The sequence below is a fragment of the Hoplias malabaricus genome, chromosome 11 (assembly GCF_029633855.1).
Source record: "Hoplias malabaricus isolate fHopMal1 chromosome 11, fHopMal1.hap1, whole genome shotgun sequence".
Lineage (NCBI taxonomy): Eukaryota > Metazoa > Chordata > Actinopteri > Characiformes > Erythrinidae > Hoplias > Hoplias malabaricus.
In genome coordinates this window covers 21,582,191-21,603,227 of record NC_089810.1, presented here as the reverse complement: position 1 = coordinate 21,603,227, position 21,037 = coordinate 21,582,191, and the positions used below count along the sequence as shown (strand labels likewise).

The 21,037-nt window shown below is 39.3% G+C and overlaps 1 protein-coding gene across 6 annotated transcripts; it reads left to right on the top strand.

Moving 5' to 3' along the window:
* Window positions 1-1,702: 1,702 nt before the first annotated feature.
* rfx4 (regulatory factor X, 4) lies at window positions 1,703-19,635 on the top strand. Of its 6 annotated transcripts, none has more exons than XM_066684957.1 (18): window positions 1,703-1,875; window positions 4,009-4,095; window positions 4,539-4,599; window positions 6,311-6,434; window positions 7,383-7,444; window positions 7,743-7,956; window positions 8,422-8,499; window positions 8,771-8,934; window positions 10,266-10,366; window positions 10,450-10,508; window positions 10,615-10,759; window positions 11,769-11,863; window positions 12,495-12,612; window positions 13,746-13,865; window positions 14,015-14,173; window positions 14,913-15,078; window positions 15,161-15,299; window positions 18,293-19,635. In XM_066684957.1, exons 1-18 carry the CDS (start codon window positions 1,833-1,835, stop codon window positions 18,563-18,565), a joined length of 2,208 nt encoding a protein of 735 aa, XP_066541054.1. In that variant the 5' UTR covers window positions 1,703-1,832; the 3' UTR covers window positions 18,566-19,635. The 6 variants fall into 6 exon arrangements, with proteins under 6 accessions (XP_066541054.1, XP_066541055.1, XP_066541053.1 ...); XM_066684958.1 differs by having other exon boundaries at window positions 14,012-14,173; window positions 14,952-15,078; XM_066684956.1 differs by having other exon boundaries at window positions 14,012-14,173.
* The last annotated feature ends 1,402 nt before the right edge of the window (window positions 19,636-21,037 follow it).

Below are 21,037 nucleotides of genomic sequence, written 5' to 3'. Positions count from 1 at the left end.
ATGCTGCAGAATGAGCGCTGACAGTGACTCGCTGATAAAAGGGTGGAGGTGGTGGTATTGGGTTGTCTCTTTGGGTAACTGCACCTGTCCTAGCTAATGAGGGACTAATGAGAGTCTAAAAGTGGCAGGACAGAAAAGGGATGTCCACAGAGGAGAGGAAAAGGACCCCTCCTGTCTTCCTCTTTCTACCTCTGTCCATCTTTAAAAGTGAAATTAATGAGTTTGTCATCAGCCTATTATCAGTGCACTTCTGATGAGGCTCCAGAGTTCAGTGTGTTTGTCAGCTGATGTCACATGATGCATTCAAATTTCAAGGTATTAGTCCTTGACTTGGACTCAACAGCTTTGAATGTTGGAGAACTGTGCTGAAGTGGACAAGAGATCATATTTACAGTTTATAGGTGTTTGGCCTGAAAAATAGGTATAAACGTTTCGATGTCGATTCAGAACTTGAAGAGAATGCCACATTTCCCTCAGACCTGAAGTGGCCTCCACTGTGTAAGAACCATGCACCTGCCCTGCGTATTCTCTTGCTTCAAAGATACAACAAGCAGCCACACAGTTAAGAGGCAATCACAGTGTTTTCCACTTCTGCCTAGTCTCAGAGTGAAGGACAGGCTTCCTCCGCTGTTCACCGTGTGGGGAGCAGTTCAGCCATAATCCCCCTTTCTCTTGCTCACTCTCTCCTACACACTCTCTCTCTCCCCCGTGGTTCCATTCATATTCTAATCACAGCTTTCCCCTCTGCAGTTCGCAGGCACTCCATCAGAGCCCTCCCTGCCTCAGGCTCTACACTTTTACTTCCCCCTTTTGTGGCTGACGCTCTCCTCCCAGCACACTGAAATAAGGTTGCTTCAAGGAGAGTGAGTGAGGGAGAGCTGGAAGGGAGGGGGTGTCAGCAAATGCTGTTAGGACAACTGTGGAGTCCACCAAATTCCCAAACTTCTTTTTATCCATTTCAAGAATCGGTGACGTTCTATAACATTTTCTGAGAAGAAAACAAAAGCATCCCAAGTTTGGGGCAAAATTAAAACTGGCTGAGTTTTCCTCCCTCTTTCTTTGAATTACAGAAACGCTGATTTGGTCATCCAGGTTCCCAGGCTTACTGGGGAAGACGCAGACATCAAAAAAGTTCTGTAATGGGCCAAAAAGTGGCCTTTGGATGCAGAACTTTAAAACTGAGGCAGTGGGGGCTGTGAGTGTGTGTCTCTGTGTGTGTATGGGTTGGGAGGGGGTATGAAAACGTATTAAATGCTATAATGGGAGACGGGGAGGCCACAGTGCTGGGATTGCGTAGATCTAAGCCTCTTTTTTTTCTGGGGAGGGAGCTTTTCTTATTCAAAACAGCCCCACAAAAGACTTCCAGTGAGCCTTGCCACATCCCCATCTGACTCGAAGCCATTCATCAGCCTGCCGAGCCTATCAATGACATGTCCCCCATCAGGGCTCCTATAAAATCAGCCCCTTTCCCATGAAACATCAGCAAACATTTTGACGGCTCTGGCTTTTCCCCCCTCTGGATTTCTGGAGACTCTGACACCCCCCCCCCCACACACACACACCCCCAACCCTCCATCACGACCCACGACCCTCACCCCCACCACCTCTCCAACACCATCACCACCACCACCACCACAACCACCCTCTCTCTCTCTCTCTCTCTCTCTCTCACTCACTTGCTCGCTCGCTGTCTTTCTCTCTCTGCAGCCCGGCACATCGTATGCCTCTCTGTGGCGGGCAGTTCTTTTGGAGAGACAGAGGGAGCTGAGGAGGGGGAATCCTACACGAAGCCATTTTCTCGGAGGAGCTGGTGGAACGTGGATGGGAAGAGGATGCATTGTGGGCTGCTGGAAGAGCCTGATATGGATTCCACAGGTTGGTTCTAGCTGCATTGCCCATTGATTTGGGGACACTTTTGGAACTGTGGGCTGCTCTGGATCGCAAGCTGCTGGGCCTTGGGAATGTGGGACCTCAACTTCACTCAGGAGAAACTTCTTTTGACTCTTTAGTCTTTTTTTTTCAGGCAACTCAGTGACTTTTGCCTTTTATTACTTTTTTCCATTTTGTATAATTGCTCCTAAGGATTTGCACTTTTCTGATGGACAAAAATTTTAATTTCACAAGCGGAAGTGGATTTTGTTTAAGGACAAATATGGTTGGCTCATTAGCTGCAGATTTTCATCCTGAAATGTTAGGTTTAGACAATCTCAGGCATTTTGGCATCATGTGGGATAAAGTTGTAAAGAAGTTTTGTTGCTCAGGGGCACAAACGCGCTGCACCTGCTGCAAAGCAAATCTCATCCTACATTTTCCATGTTTAAAACAGACTCTCAAAAGCAGAAAAAAAACTCAAACAGAAAGACAGACTCACAAAAGCAGCCACGCTGAAGAACTAACGTATTTTACCTTTTTTAACACTACTAACAGTTCTCCTACTCTGATTAATTCATGGAAAACTTAAGTGTAATTGCCTTATAAAAGACTAAAATTCACTATTACAGCTATATGTAATAATTTCGTAACAATCATTGTTTTATTGAGAACCATTTCCCATTCATTTTTAGGTTATTTTTATTGATTTTAAACATTTAAAACAAAATAACATAATAATTGATTTCAGTTCATATTAAGGGCAACATTTATCTATTTATACTTTTATTTAAATACAGCACAAAACATGTTCTCTGATCCGTCTAGCCTTTAGATTTGGATTAATCCCATTATTTTGAACTGCTTAAGCTGTGCATGTAGCAAATGATTCAATTATCTCCATCTGCAACACAGCACAGCACTGATGCCACAGCAGAAAATAACTTCTGATGCTGTTGAAATGATTATATTTTTTTAACAAATAAATAAATAAACTTTCCTGAAAACTGACCGATTTAGCCAAATTTACTCAGTCACCCCTCTAAATTTAGGAGAAAAAAAGTACATAAAAACTTCATAAAGTTCATTGACTTTAACTTTCTTCTATTTTGCTCTTTCCAGTTGAAATTATTACCTCAGGTCGTGTGCCAAATCGCCAGCTTTTTTCACACAAACTACGGCTGTGTCCACAACCGCACACTAATGACATACACACACTAAATAAAGGCACTTCAGATTAGGACGCAGTTTTTTCACTATATAGTGAGTTAGACCGCTGTTTTGGACGAAGCCGACGGTTCAAGGTTCCGGGCCACCGTTGGGCAGTAGGTCACTTCAGACTGTTTTAATGATTTTGTTGGCAGTTGACTAATTAAATTCGTCTCTTTTGAATAGCCCTGACCTCTCGCAGCCTACTTTTTCCTCTAAATCCGCTCAGCCATTTCGAATAGACGTTAAATACTGTTTTTATCCACTCATAGTTGAATGTCTTTTTAGTTTCCACCCCACATACAACTTTAACCCCTTCTGATGGACTGCTTTTCTTGCCAAAAAGCGGCCTTGGCAACCGCTGCTATGGTGATAGCAGACACGGCAAAGTGAACATGACGACCGGGTGTTATTATTGCAGCATGAGGCGATATTACAGCAGAATGAAGCCTGTACGAAGATGTTTGTACTACAGCATCACTACAGCAGTGTCACTTAAGGCGCAGACGTTACTGGTACAGATGTTTCCTTTGGGAAAATACCGACATGCGCCCAGAATGTAAGGTTAACTGTGAAACAATTTGAGGTTGAATAGATCCAGAAAAAAACTATAAACTAAAAGAGATTATATATATATATATATATATATATATATATATATATATATATATATATATATATATATATATATATATATATAATCTTTAACATTTTAGTCTAAATGAATGTGCCTAACCTGCTGGGCATTGGGTTCTTAATACATTGGAGAAGTCTGACTGCTTTCAGATTTATTGCTTTGGTTTAAACTGAGACTAAAACGTACGTTGAGGTAACGTACCTTTACTCAATGTGCGTCATTGAACAAAACACATTCGATGTAAACCGAGCAGATTGAAATAGGACGAATTTGCTGTTGTTGTTTTTTTTCAGAGAGCTGGATCGAAAGATGTCTCAACGAGAGCGAGAGCAAGCGCTATTCCAGCCACACATCTCTGGGGAACATGTCCAATGACGAGAGTAAGACCAGACAGCAAATTTACCAGGGTTTAATCAACTCTTTTAGTGTTTAACATTGCGAGGGTTAAATTTTAGCACTCACAATGTCAATTTAACACTAATAATTTAGCAAATTTGTTACTAGAAAACACAGACAACAGCATCACAATATAATCACTTTCCTATTTACAGTTTTACTCACCTAAAAAAAATATTTCTGATAAAAACAAGAGTGATTTTTTTAGAAACATCCATGGTTCAAAAAATAAATAGATAAATGTGTATATATATATATATATATATATATATATTGGTAGAGGTTCACTGAAAGTAATTGGACCATGGGTACCCAAACCTTTTCATTTTTTGGGTTCAAAAAGAAAAGTTCCTAAGAAAGTAATTGGTGTAATTTACAACACTCATTTTATACCTTAATCTCGTTACTTTTTTTTAATCCCAAAAAGATGAGGAGAAAGAAAACAACCGAGCATCTAAACGCCATTCAACACCTGCAACGTTAGAATGGTGAGTCTGTGCATTGTCATCCTTATTAAGAAATAAGAGTTATACTCCATATACCTGATCCATAATGACATAATCCACATCTGAGAATAGTCTGCAGAAGCCTACCCTGTGTTTGGTGTTTTTAAAGTCATATTTTAAATTATAGTTTAGTTATAGATTTAGTTCCGTTTTAATTGAATGTGGAGACAGAGCTTCACACACATGACTGATGAAGTAGTTACTGTTTTTTTTTCATCCCAAGGCAAGAGAGTTCTAGAACTAAAGTTGGCTTTTAAAAACACTTGCTGTGTTTACTATAAATAGAAATAATTGGAGCTGCTGTGCATCTCTTTTCTTTATTGATCTGTTTATTGTCGGTTGTTACAGTATAACTGAACATTCTTGGTTTATTTGTAAAAACATTTGGCAGGTATATGAAGCTCACAAGCTTTAAAGTCATATGATTTTATCTAAGAATATTAGAATAAGGTTACACATTGCAGTGCATGCCTGTTTTTTTTTTTCAATAATATAATTTATATAATTTATAAAATATAATTTTAGCCATTTGTAATCAGAGGAGTGAATCTGCCTTTGTCCAGAAGAAGCAAGTAGCCACTTTATTACAACACACAGAATTACAATGAATAGTGCTCAATGTTTTGTTTGGATATGTTGCTGCATATTTTATTCACTTGGTTTAAATTCTTTACAATTAAAATGTGTTAATATTGAGAGGAAAAAAACAGAAAAAAGGTATGGTCAAGGTATATTGTTGGTCACTAAATGTACACACAGTGTAAATGTATTTTTTAAGGTGCAAAGTGGGTTTAAAGCCCTGTGTTGTTCCCTAAAAGCACCTTACATTCTCTTCTCCAGAAGGAGAAGTGCATATTTGTAAGATTTAGTTATATAATTGTGTCAAATAAAATAATATAATATAAGTCCTGGAGATGAAATTGGGCGTATAAAATCAACACAATTTTACAATCTACAATTATTATAGATACAAAGGTACAATTACGTTCCCTAACTAGAGGTAAGAATGTTTTCCTTGGGGGTAACACCACAGTGAGAGCAAAAGGTACCACCAGTGACAGTTTTTCTGACAGCGTAAAGCCTATAGTTGTCACTCTGTTGTTACACACAAATGTATATATTCAGTACTTTTCATTTGTTGTGGAATATAATTGTACCGTATTCTGTATCAGTTGTAAATATTTAAGTTGTGTTCATTTCATATGCCCAATTTAATCTGCAGGATTTATTTACTTTTATTATTTTTCACAGTTTTATAATGAAAATTTACAAATATTCACCTCTCCTGCTGAGGAAGAGAATGTAATGTACCTTGAGAGAACACAACGGGACTTTAAAACTACTGTCTTTTAAAACTACACTGTTTTTACCTTTAGTGAACATTATTGTTCGTGTACAATAAGGTTTTTTTTGTGAGTGTGTATGAGCCTAAATGAGGACCAAGTGACATCGCTTTCCACGTGTTCCACTGCCGATCACTTAATTTACAATTTACTCTAAGAGTTACCTTTATACTTGTTGAATAACAAGATAAGTGGAGCAGTTAGTTTAAGCTCAATTGTCATTTAAAACTGATCTGGACATGTGTGTTGCATCTGTATCTGTATCTGATTTGGTGTGATGGGAATAGTTGGTTTGAGATGCAGTGCAGTTAAATGTTACACAAGTTAATAAGATGTGTATTTTCTGGCAGGCTGGAGGAGAACTATGAGATCGCTGAGGGTGTTTGTATCCCTCGCAGTGCACTTTACATGCACTACCTTGACTTCTGTGAGAAACATGACAGTCAGCCTGTCAATGCCGCCAGCTTTGGGAAGGTAAGGTCTGGCATTACAACATAAATAATAAATCATTTTTGAACATAAATATATTGCATTTGTAAAATCTAATGTATTTTAGCTTATTTATATAATTCTGGAATATCTTAAAGGCAAATATTGGATGGACCTTTATCTATAAGAATAATTGGTGATATTGGCAGACATTTCCTGGACAGAGTCAAAAGCCAATAGTCTTTTTTGACAAACTTCAGGACAGACAATCTGAAGCAGCGGACATGCTTCCAATTGTTCTCACAACCCCTCCAAGCACGTCCTCACACCACCACCACCTGACATCCCTGCCCCCCTCCGCAGCTCCTGTCCGAGGATATTGAAAAAGAGAGGGGGCCTGGATTAATGTGTAATTAAAGGAAATTTGGAAGGGTGAGATGTTGCGGAATGTTAGATCAGTGGCTGGAGCAGCGTGGGGTGTCCTTTAGGAAGGCTTCATTGATTCGGGACAAAAAAGAGAGAGAGAGCTGGGGCTGCCTCCCTGTCTGCTCATTTATCAAGCCGAGCCTGACAGAAACTTCACAGCTTGGCCTCTTTTTCATCCCACACAATGGAGAGCTCCACTGTTTGCTAAAGTTTCTGCACCGGGAGCTGGACCAAGGAGCCAATCTCATGGACAAAAACAGAACAGAGAGAGAGAGAGAGAGAGAGAGAGACGCTCAGAGAGAGACATAGGAAGATGAAAAAGATGGAAAGAAGAGCTGTTGTATATGAATTTTGAGTATGTGACAACTGGCAAGACTTTCAGTGGTCAGAGAGCCATGGGCTTTCACAGATGACAGCACATCACAGCTTCTCCTGTCTTTGTGGCAAATGTGTCCAGTAGCTGTTTACTTACACAATATAATATGAAGGCAACCATGAAAGGAAATGTAAAAGGAACGCAAGGGATGATCTACAATACATTTTTTCCTTGTTTCCTTCCCTGCACAGATAATAAGACAACAGTTCCCTCAATTAACCACACGCAGACTGGGAACCAGGGGCCAGTCAAAGTAAGTGCACATCATTAACAGCTATTGCTAAGACTGCATGCTGTGATTCTCCCATCACTTTTAAGTGTTTTGATTGCTTTTCAGCAGTGAGATATTGACAGATGATTAATTCCACTATTCATTTACTAATGATTAACACAAATGCTGTCTGTTTATAGGTTAATCTCTGTCTATAAAATCAGCCCTCAAGCATCCCAATTTGAGCATAGCTCAGTGTAAAGGGTCATGCACATTTCTGCAAAAACACCCTGCTTAATCTCACCTCCTCAATATGCATGTATCTCTCTCACTTTCCCAGGTATCATTACTATGGCATAGCAGTGAAGGAGGCCTCTCAGTACTACGATGTGATGTACTCTAAGAAAGGCGCGGCCTGGGTGAACGAGACAGGCAAGAAAGAGGTCACCAAACAGACAGTGGCGTATTCACCCCGCTCCAAACTGGGCACCCTGCTGCCAGACTTTCCAAATGTCAAAGACCTAAATCTGCCCGCCAGTCTGCCAGAGGAGAAGGTAAACAGAGCCCTAAAACTTTCTGTGACTATACTCTCCTTCAGTCAGCCCCCACCCTTTCTCTCCCCTCAGCCAAACACCCCTCCAGCTCCTCCTTTCATCTGCCCCCTGCACCTTCCCTGGCCTGGATTTAAACAAGGACCCAGAGGATTTATATTCTGGGTCCTAGCGAACTCTTAATCTTTTGAGTAGATAATAAGATCTCACACACAACAAAGTACAGGCACTAGCTGTCTCACTTTAAAAAGGCAGCTGTAATTTTAAAGGGTTAGTGAGATGCCAGTCTACAAAAGCCCAGTTTATTTATGGCATTTGGCTAATTCTTGTAGTTTAAAACTATTTTATGTCCTAGTTATGTTTCATTTTTGGTTGAACGTCTTGAAATACCATGGTTTTGCTTTTATAAAAAAATGTTCCATTAACATGTAAGGAAGTGTAATGTAAATGTCTTCTCTTCTTTACCAGGTCTCAACATTTATAATGATGTACAGAACTCACTGCCAGAGGATACTGGACACTGTCATACGAGCCAACTTCGATGAGGTTTGTTTCTTTTATGCTTTGTTATAGGCTCCTGTTCCTTTGAGCTGGCTACAAATAAAGCTTTGAAACCTATCTCATTTAAATTGTTTGTCATTAATTGGGCACAGTTGACACAAATAGCAGAAGGAAAGTAAATGTTGCCTCCAATAGTCTATTATCACTCCCCCCTACAGGCTTCAATTGTTTAAGATGTGTTCTGATAGTGTGGATTATGTATTAATAATCCACCCCCCACTGTGTGTGTGCATATGCATGTGTTTTGTGTGTGTAGGTCCAGAGTTTCTTGTTGCACTTTTGGCAAGGCATGCCCCCACACATGCTGCCAGTCTTGGGTTCCTCCACAGTAGTGAATATTGTAGGGGTATGCGACTCCATACTCTATAAAGCCATCTCAGGAGTCCTCATGCCCACTGTGCTGCAGGCCCTGCCTGATAGGTAAGCATGCGTTAATTGTTATATGTTCCATTTAAAGTTAAAATCAAGAGCATGAAAAAGTGAAAAAAAACTTTACAACTGCTGTGCTCTCTTGTTTGCGTGTTTTTGTTTCATTTTTGATTTCAAAACAATACAGTTCTTGTAAATTTCAGCAAATATTTCTTCATTTTCCTTGTGTGCTGGCAAAACGTCTGGTGTTCGTAACCAGCCTTGGCTCTGCAAACGGGAACCAAACAAAGTAGCTAGGACAGAGAAACACAACACAAAACTGAGTTTCTAAAGGAGCTCTAAAGGGAGGGGTGCCTTCACCCAGTTGCTGAGTTATTCAACATCAACAGTCATTCTCCAGATAAATGTACACCTTTGAATACAACTTACTCATGTTTAGTGTGAGGAAAGAAAGCAGAAGCCTGTAATAAACTGAAAGACCTATAGAAGCCACAGTAACCTAATATCAGACTTTTCACTTATAAGTGTCCAGACCTTCCTTTGTAGACCTTCCTTTCAGTCTTTAATCTCAGAAAGAGCTTCTAGACAGCTACGCATCCTTTCAGACCCATACAATTATGTAATCTTATCATAGTAAAAGATGGATGGTAACACATAAGGATGTTTTCAGTTCTGAAACAGATTTTTTCCCCAAAGATGGAAGTTTTAAATACTCAAGTTTTTTTCCTGATGGGTTCTCTCTGTGCAGAGTACTGTGAAACTTAACATTGTGGCTATCAGGTATTTGAAATATTAAAATGTTGCATTTTAATATTTCAGATGTATTTAAATAAATTAGTGTAATTCTGTTTTGGATCCCTGTCTCATTAAAACATAAGTTACACATGCTTCGTTAGGGTATGATTTAGAATACCACATAGCTCATATTCTTTTAGACTGGATATTGTTGGTTCTGTCTTTTTCTGGTAACTTGTGTCAACAGAAGAAACAAGGAAGGCAATTTTTAATACATGTTGTAACTTACTGATTTAATTCCATCATTTAAATGTTATTCACTACATAAACTGTAGAAAATCGCTTCACCTGTTTATATAGTGTGAGTTTGAAGCAAGTTGCTTAAGGCAGCTGTTGATCTTGGCTACAAACCTGCAGGTTAACATATGAGCAACTGTAATATTAAACATTTGCTCACTTTGTTCTCATGGTTGTTACAAGAAAGCAGAGTAGAATATGATTAACCAACCACATTCACTTTAATAATACTGGAGGTGAAATTAGGAAACTAAAGCAGCCTTTTTTATTTACATCCAAAAGTTCTATAAGAAAAAGAATCATATTTCTGCATTTTTAACTTTATTTCACTGTCCTGCTTGCCCATGTAGCCTGACTCAGGTCATTAGGAAGTTTGCTAAGCAGCTGGACGAATGGCTGAAGGTGGCACTGCATGATCTGCCTGAGAATCTGCGCAACATTAAGTTTGAGTGTAAGTCTCATTCTAGCTGAATTTTTGTGTTTTATTTTGATTGCCACAGTATCTTAAGACAAGCTCAATTTTTATTTTGCCAGTGTCGAGACGATTTTCCCAGATACTCAAACGGCAAACATCCTTAAATCATCTATGTCAGGTGAGCTCATTTTATTTTTATAAATGCACATTTTCTTACCATAAATACAGTTGTGTTCAGTATTTCTGTCACAAAGTATGTTCAATGAAACGTTCTGCCCCCGAAGGCGTCACGGACAGTGATCCACAGTGCAGACATCACCTATCAGATGCTGGAGGACTGGAGGAATGTAGACTTGAATAGTATTACTAAGCAGACACTTTACACAATGGAGGATTCACGAGAGGAACAGAGAAGACTCATCATTCAGTGTGAGTAACTAACTAAGCCAATGCCATCCAGAGGGAAAGAACTATGATGAAGCGCTTATAGCCACCTTTCTGATAACTTTCATTATTTTCATTATGAAGGTATTCTCATAGCTGGGACATTTGGTTCCAAATTTTTTTTGCCACTGGGCCTCGGTAATGAGCCTCTACTGAGATTTTATAGGAAACAAGTTTTAAAGTGATAGTGGACATGACGCTATATTGCCTGGTTTAGATGAAGCTAAGCCTTCACTGAAGGTATTAAATTTTGAAAAATAATAAAAGTAGAAGCAGCAAATTTGCAATTTCAGCCTCAATTTCAATGTACATTTAAGTGATTTAAGTTTTTGTGAAATATGTATATGCAGTTACTGAAAATATAACTTGACTCATCAGATATGGTGATATGAATATATTTTGCATTTTGCAAGGGAAACCTATTCTAAAGTAGTATTTTGATCTTGTGGGAAGACCTGTATATTGATTTTTGATCATTCCCACGGTCAGAATGACAAACTTTAATTATGGCCACTGAGAGGTTAACCAAGTTCACCCTCACACTTTGACATCCGGGGGAGCATTTCAACCTCATTTCAGTGGTAACACCTCAAATGACCAATAAGGTCAAAGTTCAGAGATTAGGTCAGTGAGACCGTTTTCGCCTCCTATCTCAGAATTAATTTTATTGTCTTGTGGGACATGATGTATCTACCCATGTAAGAAAGTGTATGTTTTCATCATGCCAGCAGAGCTGTAATGGATACTGTTAACAGTATGACTATCCAAACATTCTGATGTCTTCTGTTTCAGTTTCATTTAGGCTTGTAAAAGTAGTCAGCTGAACTACAGTCTTTAACGATTGTAACTTATTGCTTCACTGAGGTTATTCACTGTGAAGAAATACCATCTAGATCCAGATCCTGTGTCTGCAAACCAGCAGTTAGACAACACTTTAATCTTACTTTCTTCTTTTATCTTTGTTTCATCTGGCTCTATGTCTTTTGTCATTTAGTATATCAAGAGTTTGACCGGCTGCTAGAAGATCAATCCCCAATTGAAGCATACATTGAATGGCTGGACTCTATGGTGGACAGATGTGTTGTAAGGGTATGTTCAGCATGTACAATCATGTTTGCTGAGCACTAGTTACCCATTCATCCACAATTACACCAGGACCTCATTAATCATACTGGGACTTTTAAAAGATGATAAAATTAAGTAATTATTGAGAATATTAAGAAAATAAATGTAAGATTTAGTTAAACAGAGATCAATTAATTTCTCTATTATTTCTGATCACAAGGAAGTTAAATATATCTGATTTTCTTGTATTCATCACTATGAGCACTTTCTAATGTCAAAATGACCAAGCTAAATATATCCCATGTTCCTAGCTTAACGGCGGTGAATGTTTATGGAGCTCCTAAAATTCATCTGAATGACATCACCAATATGACATGCTTGTGTCAAGCTATTCGTGATTTATTTCCCCAACTTAATGATGTCTTCATGGCCCCTATTTGCAGCCATTCTGCTGCAGTTATAGGCTTGTAAAAATTTGGTCTCCATGGGGACATCCACTGCCCAGTAGACAATAGTTCAATGGGAGGGTGTGTCCCCAGGGGCAAATCAAATAGTTGACTTGTTGATATGTTTTTTCGTTCCTGGGGGTTGGACCCAAAGGTTAAGGCCTCCGTGCCCCTCCTCCAAGCTTTTCTCATGGTAATGTCTCCTTTAGGTGGCAGGGAAGAGACCCGGGTCCCTGAAGAAGGTCGCCCAGCAGTTTCTCCTCATGTGGTCATGTTTTGGGACCAGAGTGATCCGGGACATGACACTACACAGTGCCCCCAGCTTCGGTGAGTTTACACAAAACTCAACGTCCCCTAATCAGCAGCCAGTAAGACAGTAGTGTCCATGTACTGGACGTATAATTTCACTAGAGTAAATGCTACTTTGTTGGTTGAAGGGGCATATGAATTTAAATGTACAGTCTGAAATGCTTTCTTATTTTCTTATTATCCTCTCCCTTTCCTCCCCCTCTTTAAATAAATAAGGCCAAACAAAAATGAATAAAGCCTCCAATGGACAGGTGCTGTAAATTAGCATAGCTACAAACACTGTATACAGTGCATATGGCTTTTGTGCATAATTACATGTTACAGATCCAGCATTGCTGTGTCGTCCATGTCAAACAAATAAATAAATAAAAATAAATACAATTTGTTACTAAGAAGGCAAGAAGAGTTTGAATAATTGTACCAAACATCAAAGACCACCGTATAATGGTTCTTATGTGGTTTTGAATGGTAGCTGTAATATTCCCTTAGGGATTTGGTATCTGATATAACAACCTGTGGTCAAACCTGTATTACTGAACAACACACACCCCAATCCACATCCTGAACTTTCTACCAAGATGGTTGTGCCTCACTAAATCTTGGTTAACAGAGAGGGGCCATAAAAAAGAGGTGAAGACCCCCCTCTTCAACTCTGTCTGTGAATATCAAAGACACAGCTGGTTGCACTGTTTTGATAATGCAGCGCTCTGTACAAAAACAGCTAATTAACAAAGGCTACCCCCCAAAAAAGTGTTTCCTCCTGCTTCCCTTTTATGAGTGGGCAGTATTGCACCCTGTTCTCTGAATAGCCACAGGGTTTATAATGCACAGAATGGCTGGAGTTAGTTGTACAAAGTGAGAATTGTTATTTCCAAATTCACTTTGCCCAACTCATTTAGAACAAGGGCTTAAACTTATTTCTATTGCCAACTTAAAAGTACATGTGGTTTGTGAGAATTTGTCACAGTCCACTTATTAAACTATATTAATTCTTGAATATAGAATTAACATATTCTCTAAAAGTAGTCATATTTTTATCATGTGGCCTTAACTGGGTCACAGGTCAGGATTTTAGTTGCCAAAACCTGAAAAGATTTTAATGGCTACACATAAGACGTGTAGACATTTCATTCATTTTCTTATGTGTCTAGGCTCATTTCACCTGATCCACTTGATGTTTGATGACTATGTGCTGTTCCTGCTCGAGTCGCTGCACTGCCAAGACAGAGCTAATGAGCTGATGAGAGCCATGAAGGGGGAAGGCACCACAGGTGAGTCAGTGGGTGGGAATTTTCAATTATCAATTTTATGATTTACAGAGTACTTTTTTCCTGAAAGAAAAAGTACTCAATAAGAAGTGCAGTCAATAAGACAGAACTCTTTGAACACTCATATGTGTCTCGTTGTTTCCCTACAGCAGACAGCACTGAGGATATGGTACTGACAGAGAGTGCCCCCACCTCTGTGTCGCCTGGTCCCTACTCTCCTACCAAGTCTGTGCAAGCAGTAGGAGTACCAGCCATCAGATCACCCATTTCAGCCCAGTCCCCTGAGTACACAGGGATGTCTGTAACTTCAGGTAAGGGGAGATTTAATATCTAAATATTTTAAAGAATGCCAAAAGAAATTTAAATCCGCTGCATGTGGGCCTATACCCTGTTCCCATCTATATAAAATTTACATATATTTTCATATAACTTAATCATTTTAAGTGAGGTTTTAAATGAAAAAAGAATGGTATTTAAGTGTATTAAGTATAATAATGGTAGTAATCTTCAAGGGTCTGAACATGGGATCACAACTTCAACTCCATAAACAGCTGTACATGTTAGTTTTTCAGTCATATGCATGTTTGAGTGCACCTGGTCACGTGATATGCTGACAAGGTAACACACATATGCTGTTTATAGTTGAAATTTCACATATTGCAGAAGAAAAGAAAAACATAAAATGTGGCATATATTTTGGAACATTTGTTTTGATATTTTCCTGAAGTATTTAACTCAGAAAAGTTCCATTTCTAAATTTCTTCCCTGAGAATGTTTTAACAATTACAATATCTACAAAATGTCTAATTTTCCTAGAGGCATTCAGCTGTTTACATACAACTATGTAATAGTAACCAAGTAATTTAAAGTGGTTGCTGAATGATAAACTACGTGACATATATAAGATCAGGGCATAGCAACAAGGGGATCTTTGACAGTGTGGTGACATTCTTCTGTTGCAATCAAGTACAGAAATGATCCACCTTAGAGGAAGCTAATAAAATGTCCACCAATAGAATGCCTGTTCTGTATGTGTCTGTGTTGTGCCAGGAGCTGTTCAGTCATATACATGGTCCCTTACGTACACAGTGACTACATCAGGAGGAAGCCCCACAGAGGGAGGAGCCCAGCTGTCCTGCATGCGCAGCGGCCCTCCAGTGCACCCAAACACATCTGGCCATCGGATGCCAGTCTACCCACACAGAGATGAGCACGGGTAAGCCTTTACTGAAGATAAGGCGTGAGCCTGTAATTTCTGCTTTTCTCTGGTCTGAATGAATGTACTACACTTTCCACAGATACACAGGAAGCTACAACTACAGCAGCTACACAAACCAGCACCATCATGCCATCCAGAGTCAGTACCCAAGTCTAACTCACGAGCCAAGCCTCCCCACACCCCTGCACTACTCCTCGTACCACCGATCACCTGCACAGGTCAGCATTCTATAGCATTTTCCCCTGCACTAGTCAGCACTGCTTTACTTTTGATCAGCTTAAATATACTAAAGTGAGATTTTCACTAATAAATAACAGTGGTGTACAATTTGGTGGCTTTGTCTGGTCCAATATACAAATTTTTGCAGCCTTAATGACCTGCAGTGCTTCATAATGGATGCAAATGATTGTTTATTCCCCTTCATTGAAATGGAAGTGTATTCACCTCCTGGCTCTTTAACAGCACTTTACAAGTGCTGTAACTAAGACAGGAATGGTAATATGAATGTGAATAGCGAATGACACATAGTGCGTCATTAGCATGTGAAATGCTGAACTATGTGTAATGCTTAGGGGTGCATAGTTAAAGAGCTGTTCGGCCAGCAATGAGCTTATCCTGTGGTTGAACTCGCTGTCATTTCAGTCAGCGCTCATTTACCGTATGTTCTTCCTATCCACCCGTCTTTTATAGTAAACAAGTACAAGCAAAGGTTAATTGAGTGCTACTACTCATCATTCTACACATTCTCTGCCACATTTAATTAGACCATTCACATTAAAGGGATATACAGTGTATAAATTATCAGTGATTATTTATGGTGGATTGCTCATTACATAAAACCATACATTTGTGGTACACATGCACATGTTTCTCAGTAAAACTAGACTAAAAAGTGGCTAGGATTTTGGACAAAACAAATCAGTGGTGTACAGAGCATTCTTTGATGTAAGCCTAACCTAACAGCTACAATGGAATAGGTTGAATTGAATTGTTCAAGCAAAGGCAAGAGGCTGCTAGGTTGGTGGCGTCATATATTGCAGGCCAAAGCAGGCGTGGTGGTAATTTCCTGTCAAGAGCTCTCTGGCCTAGCCTGCTTTTGTAATGGGAGATCAGCTGGGTCTCAGTGTTGTTGAAGCAGCCGGTGCTGAATCCCTCTCAACACAGCGGATACAGGCTCTGAAAGATGGCCTGGCCAGAGCCCAGACAGCCCCCCACTCAGCGCCCCTCTGCCCAGTACTCAATGCCTGCTTCAGACAGTTCAGCCACAGACGGGGAACCCAGGCGGATAATGTGTTTATTAAAATATTGTTATTCAATGGTCGCTTTTCTCCGCCTGAACAAGAGGTCACTAAGCTACACGTCTTGGTCTTTGACCCCGGCTGACTTTCTTTTTCCGTGCTGCGGTCTTTTCAATGGTATTGACTGTGTACTGGTTCTATTTGGAGAGGACGGTTAGATTTTACTTCCACTGCCTGGGCTTAAAATGGACATAATGTCTGTGCTTTGTGTGCAAAGAACACTCAGAAGGAAGTGACTGAGATGATACAAATGGAACACTATTACTGGTTTCCCCTTCAGTAATAGTGAGCATTTTTAGCATCCACAGATGTAAAATGTTGACATGTTTGAATTTTGTTCACGATCAGTAGAGTTGGCCATGGCAACTTAAAAAAATGGAGAGGTCCAAATGCTGTTCTTGCTAGACAGTACTATTTTTCAATGAATGCAGTTGGATATGTTCATTAGCATAATTCTGGAACATAAAAATGTAACATAATTACAATGGGTGATATCTTAACAGTAGTACATAGGTGAAGTTAAACAAATCTCATTTCAATTTGTATTTTCACTTTTGAGGCCAACAAGAATGCTGAAAATGTATTTATATATATATATATATATATATATATATATTTATACATACATATATATTCATTAATTTAAGTGAAGGCTAATGTTTGTCGGACCGCTTACTGACTGACTCCTAATGTTGAAACGCACATGCGCAAGTAGGAACTGTTATTTCAGCTGTATTTCACAGAGAACTTAAAGTGGCACTACTACACCGTCTGTTGTTAGTTCAGCCATATTTCATATTCCAGTTCATGAACTAAATTTGGAACCATTCGACATGTTTTCACCGACATAAACTGGTTCGCAAACCAGAAAAATTTGATCCTAATATACCAAAGAACAGATTCTTCAGCGAGAATCATGGCAGAATAATAGGAAATAAGAAAGGAACACACTCCGTTTGTGTGTGTTTCTGGGGCTGTGTTTGGCATGACACCATGCCAGAGCCAGAGCCTCGGCTTGGCACTGGTTAGTTCACAAGCTCAGCAGGACGGAACATTTACACACTTATTATATCTTACGGAGAGAGGAGGACTGCTGAATTTCTCTTATTTCACGTGAGTGTGTGTATTTGCCTGAAAGATTGTAAAGGGAAGTGGTGGAGAGACATTTTGTGGTGTTAGTGTGTTTATAAAACTCCATATAGCTGTGCACAGCCTCCTTAAACTTCACTTGAATAAATAAGTATTTGTAATAATTAAAATCAACAAAACATTCTTGGTTTTCTTCGTTGTTTGGTGGTAGATCATCAATAAAATTAACCAGAAAAAAACTGATGCTGGTATTATTTATTAGGAACAAAACTTTGTGCTCCTTTTTTCATTTCTGGATTTATTATCCGCCCTCCATATTATCTGTCCTACACCACCACATAATAAAAGCCACATGTAAACAAAGACATTGATACAAAGCACCAAAGCGTCTCCAGACCTTCCAATGACAAGGGTATGTATTTTGTGCTTTCCTGTTTTTGAAATGCCAGAAAAACACTTCTGTGGCAATGACCACATGGCGGTCCAGCTAGGCTTATCTAGTTTCTCTTTGCTTTTTTTTTTTTAACCACTTGCAATAATGCTACATTTTTAAAGAGAAAACTAGGTTTATCTAGTTTCTCTTTGCTTTTTTTTAACCACTTGCAATAATGCTACATTTTTAAAGAGATACATTTCATTGGACAGCATAAATATTTCTGTTTCCTTATTCTTCTAATCCCTATTCATGATTGATTAAGTTATTGTGTGAATCAGATAATATTTGAATGATTTCGATCTTTTATTTGGAAACAAATTTCACTGGGTTAGTTGCAAGAGGTCTTAATGGTTCTGCTGCCTGACAAATTTTTCTCTTTGGTTTGCAGTATCCACTTAACAGCCAGATGTCCCGCATGGAGCCATGTCTTATGGGAGGGACTCCTCGGCTGCACTCAACCCCAATGACCCCCCGCTGGCCGGAAGTCCCCGCAGCTAACAGCTGCTATTCCAGCCCTTCTATGCACTCATCACGCTACGCCTCTACAGGGGACATGTACTCTCCTTTGGCACCACGCAGGAACTCAGAATATGAGCATGCACAACATTTTCCCGGCTTTGCCTACATTAATGGAGAGGCTACAACAGGGTGGGCCAAATAGCTGCGTCTTTGCCAATCAAGGAAAACCCCTCAAAGCAGGAAACTGCTTCAGCATATGCGCACAGAAGGAAAAACCTCCAGCTCTGCATGACACTCTCAGTATCATCGACTGTACCACCCAACTGTGTACCAACAAAAGAAGGGTCAGTTGAGGACTGAGAGTGTGCTTTAGAACAGGTGAAAAGTGACTGTTGGGAGAGCTGCCAGTCAAATTCTTTTTCTCAAAACAGGTTCCTTATGAGATGACGAGTGCAGCTCTAACCTAGTTGTGCCTTTTAATTTTCCTCCGAATTGTCTTGTTCTTCCCCTGCAGGCATTTTAAAACCCTTTCTCACAAGCTCCTCCTCATTTGGATTGCTGAGATAGTATCATTCTTAAAGTACGTATATCACTCGTGTTTGTTGACCTTGAGCTTGTTGTTTGACGTCAAAGCAGTTTTTTTAACGACACCACACGTTTTCTTACTGTTTATCAGTACTAGATTGTATACTTGCAATTGTGCAGGCTCATGTAACTCTGTAGAAGGAAATCTCAACTGCCATTCCCCAGACAACATTTTGGCTTCTTGCCAGGACTTGGACGTCAAAAGGGAGGGAATGCACTGCTGAATTAATTCCCATCAGTTTCTTGTGCCATCAGTGGCTCTAAATGAAATGGATCTGGTCATTTGACAACATGTTTTGTTGAAAACTATTGTCAGCAGTGCGTCAGCAAGTTTGCTTTGTGCTTTGTGTTATAGGCTCTGTTGCAGAAATATTGGGAGAGCATAATTCTAAACATTTTCCTGTAACTTTGTAACATTGGTGCCACTTTGCTTTGTTTATATATGTTTGTATTGTAAATTGCATTTTTTATGAATAGAGAAAGAGAGAGAAGTGTTAACCTAGGTTTGTGTGTTCTTAAATGCACTCGAAGGTACTGTGGACCTGTTACCCTATGGGTAGGAATTAAAAAAGAAAAGAGTATCAAAATGTAACATTTACCTTTAGTCACTTTCTCTTGTAAATAAAAGCACTCAGTAACTTCTGTGGTGACAGCTGTTGCCGTGTAAATGATATATGTGGAAATATTTGTGGCCACATAAAGAATTTTTAAAATCCAGATTTGAATCTGCTTATTTACTCAGCTACGTCATGTCAGAATGGTGATTTTATTCTTAAACTGTTGAAACCCTTTCAAGTTCCCTTTCCCCCCTTACACAGGGGAAAACAAACTGATTTATTGCTTAGAACTAAACGTATGAAAACAATGGAGAAGAATGAAAACCGAGTGAATATGGCTAAAAGACAGAGCTTCTGATCATCACTCATGAGCTCTCAATCTGAATTGGGCTGTTTTAAAGGAACAGGTGCTTAAATAGGTCCTTTAGGGTGAAAATGGTGCTGTTGTGTTTAACCCTTGTGGTATTTTGACCAAAGATACCAAAGTACTGAAAGGCATGTTATGGCCTGGCAATACCTATGGCTTTACCTGTGAGGGAAGTGAATAGATATGGTCGTGTATTAAATAGAACTTTACATTCCAGTGATGTCCTAGAAAGGGGAAAAATATACAGCAACACAGCAAAAATACACAGTCGTCCTGAATATTTGTTATGGTTTGTCCATTTTTAGCACCAGTGCTTAATTCTTTAGCACTTTTGATTTAAAAAAAATCTTTTCAGATTCTCTGAACCAAGAGGAACACACTGTGGAATGAATCAGTCTTCTATAGCCATCACCCCCTACTGATGAGAGGTTAATGCACCTCCCATGACCTTTAACCTTTGGACTTTTCATGCTTTCACAGCAAGGCCTTCTTCTGTAGTGCTACAAAAGTTTGCCCCTAACCAGCAACACATCAGAAAAAAGGTCTGCATGGGAGTCTCACCCATTCATAGCAGCAGTTAGCAGCAGTATTTTGGATTACACTTGATCTGTAGCTCATGAAAGAATGGTCATCACCATAGTTTATGTTGACACCATAGACACCATAGTTTATGTTGTCTGTACAGCAATACAGTATTCAGCTTTATAAACAAACAAGTACTCAAATAAATAAATAAAATGAAGGATGTGTCACATCCAAAATACCCAATAAATAAATTTTATACTTTTCTCCCAAAACATTTTAAGAGGTTTTGGCTTGTAATTTACAATCACATTTAAGAAGATCTGCTCTATGGGGTGAAACGCAGTGCTTAGCATCAATGACATTCTTTGTTGTTCTGCCTAAACCAGGTCGTTCACCCAAGTCATGTTTAGATAGAGCACCTAAGTTGACATGTTTTTTTAATAAGTCACGGCCACAAAATAATATGTTGTGGATAGTTATTTTATATTTTTTGGCTTGGGTGCCAAACTGGGGACTGGTTGTCTGGTTTAAGAGCGCAGCATTAATGTAAACAGATGGGAATTTATCTCATGCACAGCTCCTCACCCTTTGTTGGAGAGAGTTTACAACACCCAGAAGCCCACTGCTTCTTTCCCACAAT

What these genes read in the sequence shown, in the direction of transcription:
- rfx4 (XM_066684956.1), top strand. Translation starts at nt 1,833, where the DNA reads ATGCATTGTGGGCTGCTGGAAGAGCCTGATATGGATTCCACAG. An exon ending in ACACCTGCAACGTTAGAATG is followed by an intron (nt 4,600 to 6,310) that starts GTGAGTCTGTGC and finishes ATTTTCTGGCAG; the next exon opens with GCTGGAGGAGAACTATGAGA. An exon ending in GAGAAGACTCATCATTCAGT is followed by an intron (nt 10,760 to 11,768) that starts GTGAGTAACTAA and finishes TTTGTCATTTAG; the next exon opens with TATATCAAGAGTTTGACCGG.